General features: G+C 36.7%; 1 protein-coding gene and 1 non-coding gene across 2 annotated transcripts; both read left to right on the top strand.

The window, feature by feature from the left end:
* Positions 1-4,337: 4,337 nt before the first annotated feature.
* On the top strand, positions 4,338-4,410 carry Trnai-uau (transfer RNA isoleucine (anticodon UAU)). Its single transcript has one exon. It is a non-coding gene; the product is annotated as a tRNA-Ile (tRNA).
* A 7,687-nt stretch (positions 4,411-12,097) lies between these two features.
* Usp18 (ubiquitin specific peptidase 18) lies at positions 12,098-24,864 on the top strand. The gene is made up of 4 exons (XM_046459853.2): positions 12,098-12,255; positions 18,886-19,142; positions 20,121-20,217; positions 21,064-24,864. The coding sequence occupies exons 2-4, from the start codon at positions 18,992-18,994 to the stop codon at positions 21,245-21,247; spliced, it is 432 nt and encodes a 143-aa protein (XP_046315809.1). The 5' UTR covers positions 12,098-12,255; positions 18,886-18,991; the 3' UTR covers positions 21,248-24,864.
* The last annotated feature ends 25 nt before the right edge of the window (positions 24,865-24,889 follow it).

The following is a 24,889-nucleotide window of genomic DNA, read 5'->3' as shown; positions in this document are numbered from 1 at the left end:
GCTGTGTCTTTTTATTTATGCTGCTCCACTATACACATTTAACTAGTCAAGAGTAACAGACCATTCTCCCAACCCCAGCCTGTCTTACACAGGAGGAGGGCACCTGACTCTAGTACCCATGGGTGATGTTACTGGCCAAAAATAGATGCTGAATTATTTCAGACCCTTGTTTGAGCCAAGAGTAGATTTGTCACTAAAGAAAATGAAGGTTATTGTTTCTGGGTGAAGGTGAGGCCAAGTTATACATGTGAAGAGGCCTAATCAGTTATTTTAATTCTAGATTAGGCTGGGTCCACCCCACTTAACACTGTCTGACCTGATCTCATTCATTTATAGGTACTTATGAAGGCAGGAAATATGGGTCTGTCTATTACTAACTCTCTAGCTCTTAGGACAGCTAAGACAAAGGTGCACAAGGGACCCCTTGGAATCCTGCTGGACAAAGACTGAAGAAAGGAAAGATCTCTCCTGAAAGATTCCAGGGAGAGAGTGAACAGAAATTCACATTAATGGATCTGTAGCATGGCCTTGGCATCATCTGGACTTATCACACATTCATTCATTCATTAAATATTTGAGTACAGTCTTCTATCTTATCTTGGGGCCCATTCCAAGGTACCTACTAGATACCTGAAACTATGGAGAGTACCAAACTAAATAGTTAGTATGCTTTTTCCTGTGCATACATACCTATAATAAGGTTTTAATTTATAAATTAGTCACAGTAAAAGATTAATACTAACTACTAATGCAACAGAACAATTTCACAATAAAAGATTAATACTAACTACTAATGCAACAAAATACTGTAATCAAAATTATATGAGGGGCTGGAGATATAAGAGATGGAATGTGCACTTAGCATGTGTGGAACTCTGGGTTCATGCTTCAGCAAAATACACAGAGTTATGTGAATGTGATCTCTCTTTCAAAATATCTTAGTGTAATTGTACTTACCCTTTTCCATGGGAAACTTAAACTACAGAAAGCAAAACTATGGATAAAGGGGCTTATTGTACATCTTCTGTTTTAGACCCTGTCCCAAGAGCTAGAGAGTTAGTGATAAGACAGACATGCCTGTCTTCCTAAATACCTATAAATTAATGAGATTATATCAGTTGGTATTAAATGATATTAAGTGAAAACAGTGATGAGAGAGTGTTGAAGGAGTGCCTCTGTGGATAAGGAGGTCAGAAAAGACCCAGATGACATAAGGAGTCAGAGGATACCTCCCTACCCCCACCCTGGCCAGCAAGTTCCTCTGGTGTCTGATAGGTGTCTGGTAGAGAATTTGGGTCAGGAGCTGCAGCCCCATCTCAGAAAGGGGCATATTTTCTCTTGAAGTAAGAGTCCTATTCATGGATTTGGATAAGTCTCAAAGAATTTCTGAATGTGTGAGTATGACCCCCTAGGCCAGGGTTTAATGCAGGGTGAATCACTTATATTCCTTTCTTATAGATTTATGTGAATTATGTTAAAATAAAAATGAATGATAAAGTCACAAAATTGATGCTAAAGGTATGTGTAATTGGGTGGGGCTGCAAGAAAGTTTGGGGGATTTATGTAAGGGATTTAGATGTACGTCCCTTGCCACCATATCTCTTCTTCCATTTTCCTCCTTTTGTTGAATCCCTGTCCAGCCTCTAGGCCTACTCAACCCTCAATCATTTTGAGATTCTTGCAGGGTTCCGAGGGGTGGTTAGATATTATGTATATATTCCTGCCTTAAAACCTACCAAACACTTTTTAAGTGCTTATAGCACTGCTTAGCTTTTAGGCCCTGTTTAGAAGTTAGACGTATCAAAGCACTGAGTTTAAGAATGGGACATAAGGGTGCCTAGTAAGAAAGTGGGCAAGGAGGTGGGTGACGCTCTGCCATTCCCCAAATTGGCAGCTGTATCAGTCTTTCCCTAGTATGGGATTGGCTTGAGGCTTCTTAAACATCAAAGCAGGGTTGGAAGATACTAGATAAATGATAAAGAATTGTGCAACACCCTTGGTAGGCTACTTGTTTAGCTCACTGAGCTAACCAATTAGATAATTCAGACTCTTAAAACCCAGTGCTAGCTCTCTCAGGGATGCCCTAAAGTCATATTTACCAAGATTTTAAAAAACATTTTTATATTTTATTCCTGAAATCAGTAGAACTCATAGTTAACACAATACTCCAGTGAAATCTTCTTTCACTTCTTAATTTATCAGATATATTTCTTGCTTATCTCTAGTTTGGGAGTATGGGCATTCATATATTTTTTATCACTCTAGTATTTGCATTCCTAAATCTCAACAATAGGGACAAACCTCCAGATTTGTTTTTGTTTTTGACAAAATCAGCTTAGGTTCCAATGTTAATCTACTAAGGGGAAAGACAATATGTTTATTTTCTCTAAATTTGCTGGTTCTATCAGCAAATCTGAATTGATGCCAGTGGAATTATCTTTCCTGCTATAGTACACATCTACCAAAGGGATTGAAATGTTCTCCTTTTCCATTTTGTGAGCCCAAACTCTCCACATTGGTGGTGGTGGGGGGATAGTGTCATAGCTAGCTTTGAAAGCTCTTTTGGCAAATTTTTGTTTGTTATTTTAAGAATGATGAGAGTGAGAGGGTGAGTGAGGATATTAATATGAACTAATTAAATTTTGTAGTGTTTCAACTATTCTTCTTTTCTTATGCAACAGACTTTTCAAGGGTAAAGGTGAGACCTCACTTATCCATTTTTTTCATGAATATGCAGTACATATCCCTTATAGAAACTTGTATACACGATGCTTGGAAATTAGGAACTAAAGTCTAAACTGTAAGACTGCTTTTTAGGCTTATGGTCAGAACATAGTCTCTCTAAGCAGGTTCCATTATCTTTCAGTGGAGAGGGGGAATAAAAATACATAAAATAGTCTTACTTATAAATGTCAGTGCAAAAATAATTAGTAAAATATTAGTAGAATCCATACCACATTGAAAAATGACAGTCTGATCAAGAGAGATTTATTACAGGAATTCAACCATGGTTCAATATTAGAAATTCCATCTAAAAGTCATTATGCCAGTCAGGAAAACATTAGGGACATTGCAGTAAGATCAAGAACTATGGATGGTCTTGAATCTCAACTATCATTTAAATTGTACTTATAGTATTAGGTAGTGCAATTAAATAAGGAAAAGCCAGCAGAAGAAGAATAATTAAAAATGAAGATGAAAATCTCCATCTTCTCTCTTTGTAGGTGATGTGACACACTATCTGGAAAATTATATGGAATCAATGATAAGACTCAGACAAAATTTTGTGATTTTGTAAAGACAATAACCAGTTAGTAGAAGAGAATAGTAGAAGTTGGATGTAGAGGTCCATGCCTGTAATCCCAGCAACTCAGGAGGCTGAGGCAGGAGGATCACAAGTTCAAAGCTAGCCTCAGAAATTTAATGAGCCCCAAAGCATTAACAATAGGAAAAAAAAGTTAAATACTTAGAAATAACAACTTAGGAAATATTAGAAGACCTTAGGAGAAAAACTCAAACAAAAGTAGGGAAGTACATTTAAAGATATTTCTTATTTTTAGATAGTATGTCTCAATGAAGCATACATGTTATTCTGAGTTACTTAATACATTTAACACAACCCAATAAAAGTACCCGTAGCTTTCTTTTTAGTATGGGGGTACCAGGGATTGAACTCAGGGGTACTCAACCACTGAGCCACATCCCCAGCCCTATTTTATATTTTATTTAGAGACAGGGTCTTACTGAGTTGCTTAGCATCTCGCTATTGCTGAGGCTGGCTTTGAACTCACAATCCTCCTGTCTTAGCTTCCTGAGCCACTGGGATTATAGGCATGCACCACCATGCCCAGCAGTACCCACAACTTTTTTAAAAAAAGAAAAATTCTTTTGTTGTGAAATAATTATAGATCCATAAGATGTTGCAAAAATAGCAATGAGATTGGGAGAATCCTTAACCCATTTCCTCCAGTGATTCCATTTTATGTAACATTAAAACCAAGAAAACAACAGTGATATAATGTGTGTGTATCTCTACAACATTTTATTACATGTGTAGATTTGTATAACCACTGCATCAATAAGGATAAGAAAGAAAAAAAATTACTCATACTAGACCACCTCTACCACTGAAGTTTATCAGCTTTTAAAAGAACTAATACCAATGCTCCTTAAACTATTTCATGAAACAAAAAGGGAAAGAACCCTTTGGAAACTCATTCTACCAAGCTGGCATTACCCTGATACCAAAACCAGTTAAGGACACAGACAATAACAGTAAAAAGAAAAGTATAGACCGAAATCCTTGATGACATACATGCAAAAATCCTCAATAAAGGGCTGGGAATATAGCTCAATTGGTAGAGCATTTGCTTTATGTGCACAAGGCCCTGGGTTCAATCCCCAGCAACACACACACACACACACACACACACACATCTCCAATAAATATTTGCAAATCAACTTAGATAGCATGTTTAAGAGATAATACACCATGGTCAAGTTGGTTTCATTCCAGGAATAGAAGGATGGTTCCATATATTCAAATCAATAAACAAAATAGAGCATATATATAGAATCAAGGGTAAAAATCATGTAATTATCTCAATAGAAGCAGAAAAATACTTTGATGAAGTTCAACACAACATCCTTCATGACAAAAACCCTGAAAAAACTAGATATAGAAAAATCTTATGTTAATCTAATAAAGGCTGTATATGACAAACTCTACCCAACATCATACGGACTGGGGAAAAACTAAAAGTATTTCTTTGATATCAGGAATGGGGCAAGGGCATCCACTCTCATCACTCTTATTCAACATAGTACTTGAAATTTTAGCCAGTGCCATCAGGAAATAGAAAAGGATGCAAATAAAAAAGAAGAAAGTCATATTATCCCTGATTAAATAATACTTAGGAAACCCTAAAGACTTCACAAAAAACCTCCTTAGAGGGCTGGGGATGTGGCTCAAGCGGTAGCGCGCTCGCCTGGCATACCTGCTACCGGGGTTGGATCCTCAGCACCACATACAAACAAAGATGTTGCGTCCGCAGAAAACTAAAAAAATAAATATTAAAAAATTCTCTCTCTCTCTCTCTCTCTCTCAAAAATACCTCCTTAGAACTGATTAAAGTAGCAGGATACAAAATCAATACATGAAAACCAGTAGATTTTTCTATACACCAATAATAAACCCACAGAGAAAGAAATCTGAAAACAATCCCATTCATACATCCCTGCCCCCAAATGTCTAGGAATAAATTTAACCCAAGAGGAGGAAGGCCTCCCAAAATGAAAATTACAAAACACTGAAGAAAGAAATTGAAGAAGACACTAGGAAATAGAAAGATCACCCATTTTCATGGATTGGGAGAATTAATATTGTTCAATGTCCAGATTCAATGTAATCCCCATCAATATACCAATGACATTCTTCACAGAAGTAGAAAAAACAATCCTAAGATTCATATGGAAGCACAAAAGATCCCAAATAGCTAAGGCAATTCTGAGCAATTACTCAAAAAGAGTAACAAGGGAAGTATCACAATACCTAATTTCAAAAGACACTACAGAGCCATAATAAATAATACAGAATGATACTGACATAAAAACAGACATATAGACCAATGGAATAGTATGGAAGACCCAGAAATAAACCCATGCATCTACAGTCATCTGATTTTCTACAAAGGTATTCAAAACATTCATTAGGGAAAAGACAGTCTCTTCAACAAATGGTGCTGGAAAAACTGGAAATCCACATGTAGAAGATTGAAAGTAGATCACTATCTCTCATCCTGTACAATAATCAAGTAAAAATACATGAAAGACCTGAAACTTTGAAATGGCTAGAGAGAAATATAGGGGAAACACTTTAAAGTGAAGAGACAATCTACAGGATGAGAGAAAATCTATGCCAGCTATTCATCTGACAGAGGATTAACATCCACAATATATAAAGAACTCAAATGAACAAGCAATCCAATCAATAAATGGTCAAATGATCTGAAGAAATACTCCTCCAAGAAGTCCAAATGGCCAGTAAAAATATGAAAAATGCTTAAAGTCTTTATTCAACAGGGAAATACAAATCAAAAGTTCGCTGAGATGTCATCTTGACCCAGTCAGTATCAAACAAACAAACAAATAAATGAAATAATACTAGAGAGGATGTGGATAAAAATGAACACTCATACACTGTTGGTGTGAATGTCCATTAGTACATACACTGTGAAAAACAATGGAGTTTCCAAAAAAATTAAAAATAGATCTACTACACAATCCAGCTATATCACTCCTGGGTAAATACCTGAAGGAAAATAAGTAAGTATACAAAAGAAATACCTGCATACCTATGTTTGTTATGGTATTAGTCACAATAGCCAAGACCCATCAACAGATGAATAAAACTAGATACAAAAAAGTATTGTATATATGGACAATGGAGTTTTATTCAACCATAAAGAAGAATGAAATCATGTCATTTGCAGGAAAATGGGTATTATTATGTTAAGTAAAATTAGCCAGACACAGAAAGATAAATATTGTATGTTTTCTCTCATACGTGGAAATTAAAAAAAAATATTACAGGAAAATAGAAGGGTCCTGGGGACTGGTGCGGAGTGAGAGGGAGAGTAAGACAGAGTAGTAGGGAGGGTGAATACAATCAAAGCATGATATAGTCACGTATGGACATGTCACAGTGGAACCCATTAATTTGTACGATTAACATGGTTGAATTTTATAATAAAGAATAAATAAATTCATATGTACAAAAACATTAATCATCACCAATTGTAAGATAAATTGAAATTAGGTGGCTCCTGAAGTGATGCACAGAGAAAGATATAACATCATATAGAGAGTACTATTGTTAGAAGTGTGTAACCTGAATCAAATCATGAGGAAAAAAGCCAAACCCAAATTAGGGGTCATTTTAGGAAATGACATGGCTATATTCTTTACAAATGTCAATGTCATGTGAAAAAAAAAGATCAAGGATTTGTTCCAGATGGAAGGAGACAAAAGCAACATTAAAATGAAATGAAGGGTTGGGGTTGTGGCTCAGTGGCAGAGTGCTTGCCTAGCACATGTGAGGCACTGGTTTCAATTTTTAGGACCACATTAAAAAAATAAATAAAATAAAGGTATTGTGTCTATATACAACTAAAAAAATGAAATGAATAACCACAATGATATCATATATCATCTTCCAGAATGACTAAAATAAGTAATAATGATACCACCAAATGCTGGGAAGGAAGTGGGCAACTGGGTCACGTATACATTGCTGGGGGATGAAAAGTGGTATAGTCATACTGGAAAATAATTTGGCACTTAAAAAATTAAATATAAAACTATATAACCCCCAGCAACTGCAGGTAGTCATCTATCCCAGAATGAAAGAAAAAATTTTCAGTAGAAAAATGACAAAAATTTTAAGAGTGGTTTTATTTATAATGGACAAAACTCAGAAATAATTCAAACCTTCTTCAACAGAAGAATGTTAACAAACAATGGTACATTCATCCTATGGAATACTACTCAATAATAAAAAGGAATAAACTGTTGATAAATCTTGATAAATTTCCAGAGGATTTATGCTAAGTGAAAAAAAAGCTAATTCTCAAAGATTACATACTGTGAGACTTCATTTAGATAATATGTTTGAAATGACAAAATTAAGAAATGGAGATCAGAAGAGTGGTTGTTGAGGGTTAAAGAGAGAAGAAGGAAGGACATAGGTATGGCTGTAAAGGGCACCATGAAGGACTTTCTTATTGAAAGGAATGTTTTGTATTTTGACTGTGATAATGTCAATATCCTGATTTTGACATGTACTTTGATTTTTATAAGATGTTATTATTGGGAAAACAAGGCAAAGAATTAATTTTTATAGCTACATAAAAATCTACAATGATCTCAAAATAAAAATAAAAAATCTAAATGAATGAGATTATGGATTGGATCTTGTATTGGAAAAAAGAAGTTGCTGTAAAGAATAGTACTGGGAAAATTTGCAAAATTTAAATATTAACTGAATATTTTTGAAAATTGTATTGTACCAGCATCAGATTTCCTGAATTTGATGATAATTGCATCAGGGTTAATGAATAAAACAAAACCCCAAACAAAAGAAACTTTGATTCTAGGAGATATACATTGATTTATTTAGGGTTGAAGAATCTTGATTTCTGTAATTTACTCTCAAGTACTCTTGCAAAAAAAGAAAAAAATGCTATACAGATGTGTGGGCATATGTGTGTGAAGAAGAGAGAAAAACAAAAACCAATTGTGTCAAAATGTTAATAATGAGTGAAAGGTTTATGAAGTCATTGTAATATTTTTCATAGTTTTCCCTATGTGCAAAGTTGACTTTTCAAAATAAAGAACTGTAAAATAATTTTAAAACGTCCTCCATTAAGGCAACAAAGTAACAGAAGAAAGAATTACTGGAGAAGGTGACAATGCTGTCATAGTCTGTTTTAGTTGGCCCCTGAAATCTATGCCAGGAAAGTGAAACTTAGAGTTTAGTTTGACTGCTTTAATTTAGCACAATCCTCTATTTCTTTTAGGAATGTATTTACTGAAGTGAATACTGTGAAGGAGAATCAATTTACATCCCTCAAAAAACAAACCTATTATTTATTAAGCATGCAAAATATGGTAAAATATAAAAACAAACAAAACAAAACAAAAATGGGCTGGGTAGGCGGCTCAGTGGTAGGGCACTTGCCTAGCACATGTGAGGCACTGGGTTTAATACTCAGCACCACATAATAAATAAAATAAATCTATTGTGTCCATCTATAATAAAAAAATAAAACAAAACCAAAAACAACATCAACAAAAAAGCCTCCCAAAACTTGACAAAATGCAGAGAGGAAAATAGGAAAAAGAGGTTTATAGAGAGAATGAGCACATAAGTCACACGAAGCCATTTGTATTTGTAGAGAAATGAGTTTTATAGAAAAGTATCAAAACTTTATTAGTTACTGATTCTTTTTTATTAAAACGTCAATTGCTCTTGCCCCATGCAACAAACCTGGCCATTTTCACTAGTATTCTTCCCCTCAGGCAAATAGTTTTTTTCTAAAGTAGCTTTTCACTGTGAAGGATTACTAGATTATTCCATGATGTCAGCCAGTATCTTCTTTTTTGACCAAGACTTTAGGCAGAATTTTCAAGTTGAACTGGTTATGTGTGGTCTTTAATCTCTGAATTCAAATTTAAAAAAATAGGAAGTAAGATATTTAGCTGATAATAATTTCAATGTCCCTGGAAATATCCCAAATAGGCAGAAATACAATGCAAACTCCAGTAAATGCATCTCAAGGTCCAAGCTTTCTTTTGAGACAAGTATTATATCAGTTTCCATTTAATCTCTTTCCTGCCTGGTATTGAGAAATTTTTTTAACCAGTGCTTCCAAAAAATACAATCATGTGATTTTCAGAAAAAAATCAAAACAAGACACACACAAAACCCCCTAACACCCCATAATATTTTTCATATTAAACAACTTTTTTTGGGGGGGGGAGGTGTAAGGGTAAAAGAAATTGAAGTTAAAGCGTAAAAGTTAAAGAGTAAAAGACCGGGTGTTGTAAAGTTTCTAAGCTGCAAGGTCTGAGTTAAATTTCTGTAGCTGTTAAGACAATGCTTGGAACTGCCCAGTAATAAGGGCTCTGTGTGGTCGCACATAGGCATTGCAGGGCCTGGACCAATCAGTTTAAATGTAACCCCCTCCTTAGGAATGACCTATCACTCCAGCCTGACATGTTCCCGCCAATGAATGAACCAATCATGTTTAGGAGTTGTTGTTCAATTTTCCCACGCCTAATGATGATTTGTTCTGATGTATACAAAGCCCTCTGCCCTCCCCAAAAAGTGTACTTAAGCAGTGCTCAGCCCCTGCTCGGGGCTCTGGCTGCTTTCCCTTCTTGAGTGGGCACGGAGCCCCAGCATGCTGGTTCAATAAATCCCCCTTCTGCCAATTGCATGAGTGGTCACTTGGTGGCCTCTTTCTCCGACGTTTCGCGGGACCCTTACAGAGGGTGATTGAACTAGGGGCACTTAATTACTGAGCCACACCCCAGCCCTTTTTGTATTTGATTTAGAGACAGGGTCTTGCTGAGTTGCTTAGGGCCTTGCTAGGTTGCTGAGGCTGGCTTTGAACTCACAATGATCCTGTCTCAGCCTCCCGAACTGCTGGGATCAAAGGCATGTACCACCATGCCCGGCAAAAATTTTTGAAATAGTATTAAGCTTACAGAAAAGATGCAAATATAGTACAAAGAACTTTTTTTCTTAAATCACTTGAGGGTAAGTTTTTCATGTGATGTTTCATTCCCCGCTATACCTCAGTGGGAAATTACTACTTCCTAATTCTCAGACCCCATTCAGTTTTCACCAGTTGTCCCAATATTGTCCTTTATAGCAAAAGGATTCAGTTCAGAATCTCCTGTTACTTATAATGATTTATTTGATCTGCCAGTCTAGAACAGTTCTTCAAACTTTTCTTTGATTTTTATTTCCTTGACACTTTTGAACCTAATGGGCTGGCTGTTTTGCAGAATATCTATCAATTTTGAACACTCAGAGTTTCCTTATGAATGGGTTCAGGTTAGCATCTGTGATAGCAACATCACAGAAGAGATGCTGTGTTCCTTTAATTTCATCCTATTAGATGGCATACAATTGCAATTGTCCCATCACTCCTGCTGGCCACTGCTGGCCACTGCTGCTGGGAAGGTACTTCTTTCTCCGGTATAATTAGTATTTACACCAATTATAGCATTTGTAATTGTGATGTAATATTACATATGCAATATTATTAGTAATTCATAATATGCATTTTGTGGGAAGTATCAAACCATGAGAGTATCCTATTCCTTAGCAAACTTTCAGTTTATTCAATCATTAACTTTTATATGGATTATGGTTTCCTATGTTATTTAATGGGTCACAATATTATCACCATCATTTTAATTTGATGCTCAAGTTATTTTAGAGTTGGCCAGTGGGAGTATCTTCAGGATGGTTTCTGTGCTTTTTGACACATCCCCAACATCCTTTGCACATTTCCTTACCTTCTATCAGAAAAAGATGTCATAGGCTTATTTTGTGCTTTCTCTGTCCTAACCTTGGAAACAGCCATTTGTCTAAGCAACTCTGGTTCCTTTATTAGAGAATGGTAATTAGAAGTCAAATTCTGGGTGCTAGATGTACTTCTGGGGTGTCAGTAATCCTGGGCACTCTCAGTGGACCAACTTAAGTAATATATGCATGCATACACACTTTTAGCTCTTTATTTCCTTATCATTTGTGTATAAAATCATGGATCCAAACTGACAACTCAGTTCCAGGTTGATGCTAAAGTTTTCACTTTTACATTCTTTTTTTGCAACATTCTTTTCGACAATTTCAAATCTGGAGCTTGTTATACTTAATACATGTTTACTTATTAGATCACCCCCCTGTATATAACCAATCTCTCATCTCTACCAGTATCCTCCCTACATGGACCATACTTTTGATCTTGCCACCCACCACATAGAAACTACTCTCAAATTACCTGGGCTCTGATGCCCAGGCTGCACCTGCTGCACCTGTTCCATGTGTGGACTGACACCCATGGTTCTGACACCCGTGCTGCTGGCTCCGAAGAGCTATACAACAATAGGGTATCGATTTTCATCGAATCTACAAGCCATCAATGTCAAAACACGCATTTTAATAAATTATAGCATAACAGAAAGGGGGAAAAACCCTGATATTATACATATACTGTAAGATGCCAAATGGTTGTGATTTGTTCCCTACTGCAGAGATTTTGAAATGTCAAAAAGCAGCGTGTATTCGTGGACTCAAGGACAAATGGCAGAGATGGAGAAATACGCTACACTGCCGCGTCGCTTGTAACAGTACTCCTCCTGGAATCTCTGGACCAGGTTGCTAAATTTCCCTATAGCCCGGATCCGCCCCCGTCCGCACCCAGCAACTCACTGAGTTTCGCTTTCAGTTTAGTGGAAAACGAAAGCCTAGGGGCTGGGGCGGAGCGGGGCGGAGCGGGGAGGAGTGGCGGCTGCAAGGAAAGGGGGCGCTCAGCCAAACGCTGGCCAGGTGGCAGGCAGAGGCAGCGCGCAGCGCGGGTTGCCACCGGGAGCTCTGCTTACCGTGCGGAGTTGGTGAGGAGCTCATCGAGACCGGACGGGAATTCAGTTTCAGTGGAAGCTCGACGCTGCTAGGCCCTTGAGGCAAGTTTGAGGCTAATATTGGAAGTTTTCTTTCTAGGAAAGATATCCAACGGAACTCTGCTTATAGTCTCCAAATAATTAAGAAATTTATTTGGGCTCTGCAAGTGATAATAATGCATGTTTTCATTGAGTGAATATATGGGGTCAATAATTCCCCCCCCCCAAACTAATATATTTATTTGAACTTTTAGCATGTCTTTGTGTTTAATTAAAAAAAGAAATGACAAAAGTTTTGCAAACTTGTAAAAATATGCAAGTAACGCAGACAAATGTGTAAAGTAGAAACCAGGTTCACTAATATTGAACATTTTGTGTTTACTTTATCAGTTTTTAAAATTCTTTTCTAAGTTCAACTTAGTATATCATGGACATCTTTTCATGTCAAGACATATAGATATGTCAATGGCATACATTTTTTATAGGTACTGTATGGGAAGTACGTTATTTAAACAACGCATGGACATTTAGGTTGTTTCCAGTTTTTACTGGTTTAGATGAGCCAGCACTGAATATAATTTTATGTGCACATTCTTGCAAATATATGAATATATTTGTGAGAAATTCCTAGAAGTAGAATTGCTGGGTCAGTGGATATATATATATATATATATATATATATATATGATTAATTTTGTCAAACTGTACAAATCAGAGTCTTTTAGTCTTAATCACTCTCCTCCCATTTTCTTGGACGAAAGCAAAATTTAGACCTTTAAACATAAAACTCCATTCCAAATATCCCTGAAAATCTGAATCCAAAGTGTTGGGAAATTAAAGCACAGGCTTTATTTTCATACTTAACAACCTAGTTATACTTTGAAATCTTTCCAAAAAAACAAAGCAAATATTTTAAAATATTTCATGTGATGTTTTCCTTTGGGTGTTATACCGAGCAAAGCCAAGTGGAGAGTTTAATGTAGACATCCAGGTTATCCTATGAGTTCATAGGAACAAAATAGAGAAGAAAGAACACAGTTATACAGCTCCATCTTGATTTATGATGCATTTAGCAAAGAACAAAAAAAAAAAAAAAGAGGGGACCTCTTTTGTTTTTCCTTTTTAAATCATTGAAATTGTGCTGTGAATTTGACACTTTTATGCAGTGTTGGCTCACAAAGGGGAAAATGTTTAACATGAAGAGAACCAAAAAGAAGGTAAGTCGTTCATTCTTTGGGGGAGAATAGCTCAAACATTCCCAATTACTTTGGATTTTATCTGGAATACTCTAATTTGTGTCCAGCATATTGCCATTACCCATGAAATGTAAACAGGTGAACAAATCATTAAGAATGGGTTCTAAACTGGTTGGGGTGGCTTCTGCCTATTGTCCCAGCTTTGGAGGCTGAGGCAAGAAAATTGCTTGCGTCTAGGAGTTTGGGACCAGCCTGGGCAGCAAATAGTGAGAATCTGTTTAAAAAAAAAAAAAAGTCTCAATATGTTGTCATTGGATTTGAAAGACAGGGAAGTTGCTTATATATTGTTGCCAACATATTAATTTTGTTCCTCTTATAGCATTTAAAGTTGGAGGCAGTTTTGTACAATTTCCCACAACCTCTCATTGGTTTAGTAGTGCATGAAGTTAGAGATCCAGGCAAAACCAGGTTCTTCCTACCATGTCTTTGGCACTTTTGCTATATCTCTGTTCTCTGGCTACTATGGTGGTGGGTCTATACATATATAATATATATATTATATATGTATATAATATATACAATGTATATTCTATATAATAAGAGTTATTTCCATCACTCTTATTCAGAAAGGGTAGAGCTAAATTGGTTCAGTGCTTTGGAGCTCCCCCCACCTTTTTTTTTTTTTTTGTAAGGGGTTAAGTTTGGAGATTCATCTTCCTTGAAATATATTCATTCTCTTTTCTCTGGTGGATGTTTATTGCACCTGCATAGTTCACGTGAACACCCTCTCTGCCCACTTTGCCTTTCCCCATTTTCTTCAGATCTTTAAGTTTCACTTTCTTCCCTTTTGTTGCCCTACCTACTCATCTCCCCTGTGATCAATCTTAAAATGTTGCTGCAGTTTTGTGTTTCCCCTTTGGGACCTGACCTGTCTGCCTGTCCAAATGATATATTCCATTGCAGGACCTTTTCTAGTCAGTTTTATTAGATGTCTGTCAATGATGATCTCAAGTGTTTATTTTTAGTTGATGAAATTGTCTGCTGTCACCATTTCTTTTTCAGCTTGACTCCACTACAAGCTACTTGGCCTACAAGCTTCATAAGGGACAACTCTTTATAACTATCTTTTAAAATAGTTAGCAAAGTGTGGTGGTAGCATGCCTGTACTCTTAAGTGATTCTCAAGGCTGAGACAATAGGATAACAAATTTGAGTCCAGCCTCTGATTCTTAGTAAAACCCGATCTTTTTTTCTTTTTTGGTACTGGGGATTTAACCTAGGGGTGCTTTACCACTGAGCCACATCCCCAGTCATTTTTTATTTTTTATTTTTTAAATAATTTTTAGACAGGGTCTTGCTAAGTTGCTGAGGCTGGCCTTGAACTTGTGATCCTCCTGCCTCAGTGTCCCAAGTCATAGGGATTACAGGTATGCACCACCTCATCTGGATCCTTTTCATTTTTTTTTTTTGATTTTAAGATAAGGTCTTATAAACCAGGCATGGTGGCAAACTCCTGTAATCCCAGCAACTTGGGAGGCTGAGCCAGGAGGATCCTAAATTTGAGCAACTTAGCAAGGCCCTAAGCAACTTAGTAAGACCCTGTCTCAAAATTAAAAATAAAAAGAACTAAGGATGTGGTTCTCAGTGATTAAGAGTTCTGGGATTCAATCTCCAGTACAAATTATTAAAAAAAAAAAAAAAAAAAGAAGGAAAGAAAGAAAGGGAGGAAGGGTGGGAGGGGCTGGGGATTGGGGATGTAGCTTAGTGGTAGAGTTCTACTGGTTCAATTCCCAGTACTGAAAAAAAAAAAATTGACATATTCTTTGTACATACTTATTGAGTACAGTGTGGCATTTCAATACTTGTATGTAATGTGTAATGATCAGATCAGGGTAATTGGAATTTCTACCACCTCAAACATTATTTCATTATACTGGTAACATTCAAGCTAGCTATTTTGAAATGTACAATCAATTTATTTCCACCATAGTTACCCTACTGTGCTATTCCTTCTGTCTAACTGAATGCTTAACTATCTCCTCTCCATTCTCCTTCCTCCTATTCTCTTCCCGGCTTCTTGTAACCACTATTCTGCTTTGAACTTCTATGAGATTAACTTTTTTAGTTTTCACATACAAGTGAGACATACAGTATTTGTCTTTCTGTGCCTGACAATAAGTCACCTGACAGAATATTCTCTAGGTTCATCCATTTGTCACAAATAGTAGGAATTCATTTTATCATTGAATAATGTTTTGTTGTGTGTATGTACCGTATTTTCTTTATCCATTCATTTGTTGATGGACACTTAGGCTGTAAATCTTTGCTGTTGTGAATAATGCTGCCATCAACAGTGGCATATAGATGTCTCTTCCATATTCTAATTTCCTTTGGAAATATGCACAATAGTAGAATGACTGGATCATCTAGTAGATCTATTTTTAGGTTTGATGATCCTCCTTCTTTAGTTTGGATCTTGAATGTTTCCCGAAGGCCCACCTTAAAGGCTTAAAAGGCTTGATCTTTAGGGTAGTGCTGTCAGGAAATGGTGGACCCTTTAAAGGTGGGGCCTATTAAGAACTCTTTTCTGGGGAGTGTGCCCTTGAAGGGGATTGTGGAACAGTTAAGTCTGATTCATTCTACTGTCTGTTTTCTATTCCCATCCTTCCTTCTTTTCCTTTCACTTCTGAACTTCTATTCCTCCCTCCCCCCATTATTGTGTGTTAGCATCCGCATATCAGCCTTTAGTTTGGGGGGACTGGCTTATTTTACTTAGCACAGTAGTCTCCAGTTCTATCTGGCAAAAGTTATAAAGTCATTTTTTTAAATGTACCCACTGCCACTTTCAATATGTGCCCTGGTAATGGGTAGTAATGACCAATCTATCCATACAACTTATGATTTTCAGATTATATCTTTTATTATTTGTCCTTTAATGTGTGCTAGTCTTAATTTATTTGGTGCATTGCTTGGCATCTTTCAATTCATTTTTACCTGGATATTCCTCATATATCTCACTAGGAAGCAGTTTCTCCATCCCCAAACTTGGTTTGACTTCTGCTTTTCTGTGTTAAAAGACAGGACTTTGTGAAGTCCCTTCTGCCTTTTACTGAAAACTCCCATCTCAGCCAGTCAAAACTGAGGGTTGTTGGGGCAAAGGCAGGAAGGAATTTGTAACTGAGATTTGTCATCCACTGTGTCAGTTCTGCATTGCCTGTTGGCGCTGTGCTGTGTGCTCTGTATACGAGAAAGATGATTTGATTCCCTTAGGCCTGTGTCAGACCATGTGTTTTCCTTAGAGTATTAGCCTTAATTCCTCATTCCAATTAATTACATAATAATATAATAAATACTTATGAAACTCCTTCAACACTCAGCTAAAATATTATAAGCAATGGCTCTCCACTGACTTGTTCTCCTGCATTCCCCTCAGAGTAATTGGCATGTGGTTTTCATTATCTATTTAAAAAGTTTAATAAATAAATGAATGAAAAAAAAATAAAAAGTTTTATCGTACATGCATATATTGATGCATAAGCAATATAATGTTCCATTGAGCTTGAGTTTAAATCTAGAGAATTCACATTATATATGTTATCTTCTGGGAATCGTTTTTTCGAGTTAACATTGTGTTTCTAAGATTCAGTATCTTGTGACGTACATTATGGTTATTCATATTCATTGATGAATAAGTGAGTAATATCCTTGTATTCTGCTATAGAAGCAGTGCTGCTATGAGTATTGGTATAGATGTCTCTGGGGACACATGTAAGAATTTCCCTTGCAGTCTGGGTGTGTTGTTCAGTGGCAGAGTATTGCTTATTATGTCAGGGCCCTTGGTTTGATCCCCACCAGTAGAATAAACTAAAACAAAACAAACAACCAAAACCCCAGAACACTTGGAATTTTGGGGTTGAGGTTGAGTGGATGTTTAACTTTAAAAGATAATGCCAATTTTTTTTCCAAAGTGATTATACCATTTTATGCCCCCATCCTTGTAGTAGATAAAAATCCTATTTATCCAGGTCCCCTGGATCAGAATTTTTTTCTGTGCATATTTTTAATTGACACATAAGATTACATATTTATAGATTACAACATTACATTTCAGTACATGTTTATAATGCATAATGATCAAATTCTATTAGAATTCCTAATTGTTACCAGTTGAATAGTGTAAATTGCTATCTCATTATGGTCCTGATTTGAGTTTGCATGTCTATTACTTAAACAGTTATTTTTTTATAAAATTAAAATTCTGGAACACTTTTATAATTCTTCCATGTCAAGTTCCAGAATTTTAATTTTATAAAAAAATAACTGCTTAAGTAATAGACATGCAAACTCAAATCTTTTGATTTATTGACATTTTCAAGGGCAAGTTTCATGAAAGAGGTGAGTCTGGAACTGAGTTTATTAAAGATGAGAGGGAATAGTTTGAAACAAGGGATATCTTGAAGCACAGCAGGTTGTACACAAAAGATCAACTGGTAACATAGAATGTAAGTTTATGTGAGTGTGTGCTGCTTATAGTCCTTTGCACACACTCACATCCTCTTTCCCCAAACTCTTGATTTTTTTTTCCAAACTCTGATCTTTTTTGTACAACCTGCTGTGTGGCAGTGACGTGGCTGCTACCTAGTGGAGATTGGAGGGAAGTGCGTAGTGTCTTGGTATCCATGGTTATGAATTTGTTGTAAAACACATGAGAGATCCCTCCTGGAATTGCATGCTGGGGAGAATTTACAGGTGTCAGGTCTGTGTTGTCAAGAGGAAGTAAAGAAGTAGAATAATTTGAGTACTGTAGTTTTTATGTCCTCATCCATGCAAACCAAAGGTGCTCAGTTGTATTCTGTCAAGAACCAATGCTCCTCTGGGCCTGGGGAATGTGTGTCTGTTGAATGTGTGTCTGTGAACCACCACATCCACAAGTGGAGAGACAGCTATTCCTCACATTAGGATACAATTAATTAATTATTTGAATAGCTCTGTGCATAAAGTGCACAGGAGCATAGACAACATCTAGGCCTTCCTAAGGACCCAGCACAAGCTTCCCAGAAGACAGAACATTTTGTTGGAACTTGGATGTCTGTAGGAGTATCCCAGTAAGTTAGAGGTGTGGATAGCAAGGAATTTGCTGTGAGAAGCCTTTAAGCTGTGGAAGTGACAGTTGGGGATGGGAGTGAGGAGCAAAGAGACACTGGGCTTCTCATCTGGTCCCCTTGGTGAATGTTAGTTACATCATTTACCAAAAAGAGAATCTGGAGGTGGGGAGAAGAGTTCAGTGTTAGGGTATGACAGTCTACTCTGGAGAAGAACAAATGGAAACGAGGGTCAGGTGTATCTAGCTTAGTTGTTATTTACAGTCCTTGAGCTTTATTAGTCAATATCCCTAATCAGTTATCTCTTCTCTAAGACTTGGCTCTTTGAAATCAGAACTTATTGAATTAATATGCTTTCCTCCTGTCTTATTCTTATTAGGTTGTGTGTTTTCACAGAGGCTCTGTTGCACCTGGCCCATGTGAGCTCCTCCTGGAAGTTAAGTGGTGGAGTCCTGAACACCTGCCAGGCAGCCTTGGCCTGGGGATTTTGAAGTCATCATTAATGGGCAAAGTGTTCGGGTTCCTGAGAGAAACTTGCCAGTTAATCCTGGCTGAGTCTCAGCAGTACCCGGGGGAATCCACCTCGAAGAAGGAAGAGAACAACAACATGAAGAGGGAGAGAGAACATTTCAATGCCTGGGACAACCCTCATGGTCATTAGAACCTCCTATTTTTCTCTTTTTGACTTCATAGAAATGCTTCATTTACTTACTACACTCTGTTGCACTAGAGCTTTTTGGTTAATGGGTCCAGATCACTTGTGTCTCAGTTTCTGTGTCTGTGGAATGGAGATAATAATAGTAGTGAGCACAGAGGGTTGTTCCAGGGATTAAATGAGATAATCTGGGGAAACGGCTTTAAACCAATGCTTGCCACGTAACGTGCAGCATTAGTTTCTGCTTTTCTGTTACCCTTTACAAGTCTGTGTAGAATCGAGATGCTCTTACTGATTTGGGAGCAGAAATCTGCGATTACATGTTACACCTGGATTTTTATATTTTTACTGCCCTGTCTCTTATACACCAATGCCCATTTCCCAGGAATTCTGACATTTAGTGGTACTGCTTCCCTTTTAAATTGCTCACCTGTGGGGTCTGGTGAGTCTGTGCTGGGAAAAGAAAGGTTGATTGCTAGTGGAACGGAGAATTGTTTTATCTTTTGGTTTTCTCATAGTTTGAAAGTTTCTACTGGATTTTAGTCTCTTGGGGTAAATTTAGAGTATGTGGATCTTCCCCAAAGTTTGACAGCCATTCTGACACAGCTGTAGAGACCAGTTGGGGAGGAAACTTGGTACCCCAGTTATGCTTTCAGAAAGTTTTTTTCCCTTTGCTCTTCCAACAACTGTTTGTGCAGAACTGTTTGTATCATTCATTTGTCAATGCATGATACACTTTTTGGGTGACATCTCCTTTCTGGTGGACTATTGAAACTTGTCTTGTTATTTAACTTCTCAAAGGTTCATGCATATCTCCTCTCAAATTTGTTTACAAGTTCCATAGTGAATTCTTTGTACATCTGAGATATTTCAAAGGATTTCATGTCCTCAGTAGATGCTAGAAAAACATTTGATTTTTGTTAAATCCTTTAACTGTGCTTTACTCTCAGTATTTTTTTTTCTTTTCCTTTTATAGGCCTGGTTGGTTTACACAACATCGGACAGACCTGTTGTCTTAACTCCCTAATTCAGGTATTCATAATGAACGTGGACTTCACCAAGATATTGAAAAGGTAAGACTATTATTCAGGTTAATTGATATGTATATTATTTTATGTTTTTTATTCAGTTACAGTGACTTGGACTTTAGAAGTCTTCTTTCAAAATTTGTCAAAGAAAAGATATTTTTTTCTGCTTTTCTGCATTAGAATTGCTTAAGAAGTTTTAAAAATACACAAATACCATATCCCACCTCCATTTACTTGGTTTCAGTTGGTCTGGGTTGGGGCCCAGACATTGGTACTTTTTAAATGCCTCCTTCTGTAGGTGATTTTTAAATGCAGCAGTCATTGAATTAGACCAATGTCAGAGAAACTGTCAGTGGAGCCAAGTGTGTGCATAGTTAGCATACTCATTCTTTTTGCCCCGTGCACTCTTCTTTTTTTCCTTCATTGACAGGAAAATTGAGAGATGCCTATAATTTAAGGAATCATTGCCTAAATACATGCCATCCCTTCATGTTGCACTTTCTACCCAGGACTTAACTTAGCATTTGCCTTTTCTGTTTGAAGTGCTTCAGACTGGACATTTCACTGCTTGCCTCATATGTGAACCCAGAATCTGGTGCATCTGCCCTTTATTCTAGCATGATTATTGGTCGGGGTGGAGTTGCTGAGGCAGCAGTTGTGTTGGTCCCCTTCTCAAGGGTATTCTGTTTAGCCAATTCACTAACATGGTGGTTCTTTACCTTGGTTACCCATTTAAATCATCTAGGTCCCACCCCCAGAATTCTGATTTAGTTTATATGGGGAGTGGTCTGGACATGGAGATTTTTTAAAAGTTTCCTAAGTGATTCCAGTATGTACCTCACATGGACGACTGTGGGTGAAAGGAGGTTCCTGGCTGTTCTTATTCGACAGGATAAAAGTGCCAAGGGAAGCAGGAGAACAGAGAAGAAGTGTTCCCTTCCAGCTTCTTTTGCTGCTGGAGAAGATGCAAGACAGTCGGCAGAAAGCAGTGCGACCCATGGAGTTTGCCTACTGCCTCCAGAAGTACAATGTGCCACGTAAGACAGTCCTTTCAGTTCTGGCTGCTGCCTACTGATCTAAAGAGGCTGGGAGCCTGGGAGGCAAGAGAGTGAGGAAAAGGGCAGTGAATGAATCAGGGCTCCGTACTTGGTGCACATCTGTGATTGTGGCAGTTTGTGAACCTGAGATAGGAGGATCCCAAGTTCCAGCTAGCCTGGCAACTTAGTGAAACCCTGTTTCAAAATAAAAAATTGGGGATATAGCTCAGTGGTACAACACCCCTGGGGTTTAATCCCTAGAAACACACACACACACACACACACACCACATAATCACCAAGAAGGAAGTGAGGTGACCCTAGGCCCCTTATTTTTTTAATTTAATTTATTTTCTGGTTATAGGTAGACACAATATCTTTATTTTATTTTTATGTGGTGCTGAGGATCGAACCCAGTGCTTCACGCATGCTAGGCGGGCATTCTACCTCTGAGCCCCAACCCCAGCTCCAAACCCTTATTTTTAAGGTATTGGTGTATATCTGAAATTTTTTTAAACTTTTGTTTATTTTAATATATATTTTTTGTGATTATTACCAGTTTACTATTTTTTCCAATGATTTTCTTTTTAAATTGGCATAACCATACGTTTATGGGATATATTGTGGTAATCTGATGCATTTTTTATACATGTGTAACAGTCAAATCAAGGTCATTAGCATTTCCCTTTCCTTAAACACTTTCCATTTCTTTGTGTTTCAAAGCTTTGAACTCCTCTCTCCTAATTGCTTATAAAGTGCATAATAAATAGTTGTCAGTAGTCACTCTACTGTGCTCTAGAACATTAGAACTTACTGCTACTATCTAACTCTATTTTGGTACCTGCTATTCAACATCTTCCCATCCACCCTTCTCTCTACCCTTCCTAATTTCTAATGGCTACCCTGTGACTTTCTCCTTCTTTGAAATCAACTGTTTGGTTTCCACATATAAATGAGAATGTGTGGAACGTGTCTTTATGTGTTTGATTTATTTCACTTAACATAATGTCCTCCAATTCCACCCATATTTTTGCAAATGACAGGATTTCATTCTTTTTAATGGCTGATTGATATTCCACTGTGGATAGATACCCACATTTTTTCACTCATTCATCGATCCATTGGTGAACATTTAGTTTTTTATTATTTCTTGGATATTGTGAAGAGTGCTGCAATAAATGTGAGAGTCAGATGTCTCTTTACCCAACTGTGTGTATTTATGCCAGTACCATGCTCTTTTGGTTATTGCTTTATAGTATGTTTTGAAGTCAGGTGTTGTAATGTTTCCCTTTTTGTTCTTTTGGCTCAGGTTTGCTTCAGCTCTTCAAGGTCTTTTGTGGTCCCCTATAGATTTTTTTCTAGTTCTGTGAAGAATGTCATTGGTATTTTGATATTGTCCTCTTCAATTTCTTTCATCAGTGGTTTATAATATTCATTATAGTGTTAGGTCCATTTGCTCTATACTATAATTTAACTCTGTTGTTTCTTTGTTGGTTTTGTGTCTGGATGATTTGTTCACTGATGAAAGTGGAGTATTGAAGTTCCTAAGTATTATTTTATTATTTATTCAGTCTAAGAATGTTTGTTTTATACAACTGTGTGCTACTGTGCTGGGTGAATATATATTTATAGTTGTTATAGCTTCTTGTTATCTCTTTATCATTCTGTAGTTATTTTCTTGTCTTTTTTATAATGTTTTCCTTATAGTCTATTTTTTTATTTCTGCTTGGTTTTGGTTTCTGTTTGTATGTTATATATTTTCCTGTCCCTTAATTTTTAATCTGTGTGTATCTTTACTGGTTAAGCGATTTTCTCGTAAAGGCATATTTTTGAGCCTTACTTTTTAAAATTCATTCATCCAGTCCATATCTTAATTAAGAGATTTAACCCATTTACATTCAAGGTTATTATTGATAAGTTGAGACCTATTTCTGTGACTTTGTTAAAAATTTTTGATTTTTTTGTGTATTTCTTGCTCCTTTCTTCCTTTCTTGTCCATTCTTATTGATGGGTGGTTTTTCTGTATTGGTAGGGTGTGATTCTCTTCTCTTTTTCTTTTGGTTCCTGCTTGACCATTGAGTTTTGTACTTTTGTGCATTTTTGTGGTGGTGGTCATCATTCTTTCTCTTCTGCCGAACTCCCTTAAGCGTTTCTTGTCAGCCTGGTGATGAATTCCCTTAGTTTTTGTCCTGGAGACTCTTTATTTCTTCTTCATTTCTGAAGGATATATCTGCTGGGGATAGTATGTTGATTGGCAATTTTTTTGTTAGTTCAAGATTTCTTTCCTGCTCAATGGAGGACTTTTAGATCAAATCTATTGGGACTCTTTTAAGCTTCCTGGACGTGAATATTTGTATCTGTCCCCAAGATTTAGAATGTTTTCATTGATTATTTCATTGAATAGATTTATTATGCCTTTTTCCTTCTCATCTTTTCTTTTGGGGGGTTACTAGGGATTGAACCCAGGGTGCTTAACCACTGAGTCACATCCCCAGCCCTTTAAAAAAATATTTATTTTTTAGTTTTAGGTGGACATAATATCTTTATTTTTATTTTTATGTGGTGCTGAGGATCAAACCCAGTGCCTCATGCATGCTAGGCTAGTGCATGCTAGTTGTGCCACTGAGCCACAACCCCAGCCTCCCCCAGCCCTTTGTATTTGTTTATTTTGAGACAGGGTTTCACTAAGTAGCTTAGGGTCTCACTAAGTTGCTGATGTTAGTCTCGAACTTGTGATCCTCCTGCCTCAGCCTCCCAAGTCACTGGAATTACAGGTGTGCTCCACCATGCCTGGCTCCTTCTCATCTCTCAGTTAAAAAAATTTTTTTTGTAGTTATAGATGGACAGCATGACTTTATTTTATTTGCTTTTTTTTTTGTATGTGGTACTGAGGATTGAACCCAGTGTCTCACATGTGCCACGTAAGCACTCTGACACTGAGCCATAGCCCAAGCCCTCCTTCTCATATCTTGTAGCACCCACTGTATGAATATTTGCTTATTTAATTGTGTCCTGTGGACCTTAATGGCTTTTTTAGTTCTTTAAAATTAGCTCTTTTTCATTTCATTTCTTTTTTTCCCCCCAAAGACCTGTGTTCAAGCTTGGACATTGTTTCTTCTGCTTGACTAGTTCTTCTGTTAAGGATCTCAAATATATATTGTTCAGTTTTTAGCACCACAATTTTTGAATGGTTCTTTTTTATTATGTCTTTGCTAAATTTCTTATTTATGTCATGAATTCTCTTTGTATTTTTCATTGACTTGTCTGTCTGTATTCTCTTGAATCTCAATAAGTTTCCTTAAAAGTCATTCTTTTGAATTCTTTGTCAGGTAATTTGATGACTTTCTTTTCTTCAGGGTTTGTTCCTAGAGAGTTATTAGGTTCCTTTGGAGATATTATATTACCTTGTTTTTTCACGCTTTTCTTTCCCATATGTTGGAATTTATGCATCTAGTGGGTCAGTTTTCTCTATTAAAAAAAGTGAGTATTTGTGTTTCAGATTTAGAGGAAAAACTCAACTTCTCCCCTTAAGTATAATATCTTTGAGTTTTTCACATCTGACCTTTATTGAGTTTTCTTTGTATTTAAATTTTTTAGTTGTTGATGGACTTCTATTTTATTTATTAATTTATTAATATGTGGTGCCGAGAATGGAACCCAGTGCCTCACACATGCTAGGCA

This window comes from Marmota monax, unplaced genomic scaffold, assembly GCF_021218885.2.
Source record: "Marmota monax isolate L192 unplaced genomic scaffold, Marmota_monax_Labrador192_F-V1.1 WCK01_AAM20220418_F8-fsc00163, whole genome shotgun sequence".
Taxonomy (NCBI): domain Eukaryota; kingdom Metazoa; phylum Chordata; class Mammalia; order Rodentia; family Sciuridae; genus Marmota; species Marmota monax.
This window is presented reverse-complemented; position numbering and strand designations above follow the sequence as displayed.

Coding starts and splice junctions, on each gene's coding strand:
- Usp18 (XM_046459853.2), top strand. CDS start 18,992: ATGGGCAAAGTGTTCGGGTTCCTGAGAGAAACTTGCCAGTTAATCCTG. Junction 19,143..20,120: donor TGCCTGGGACAACCCTCATG/GTCATTAGAACC, acceptor TTCCTTTTATAG/GCCTGGTTGGTTTACACAAC. Junction 20,218..21,063: donor TTCACCAAGATATTGAAAAG/GTAAGACTATTA, acceptor CTTATTCGACAG/GATAAAAGTGCCAAGGGAAG.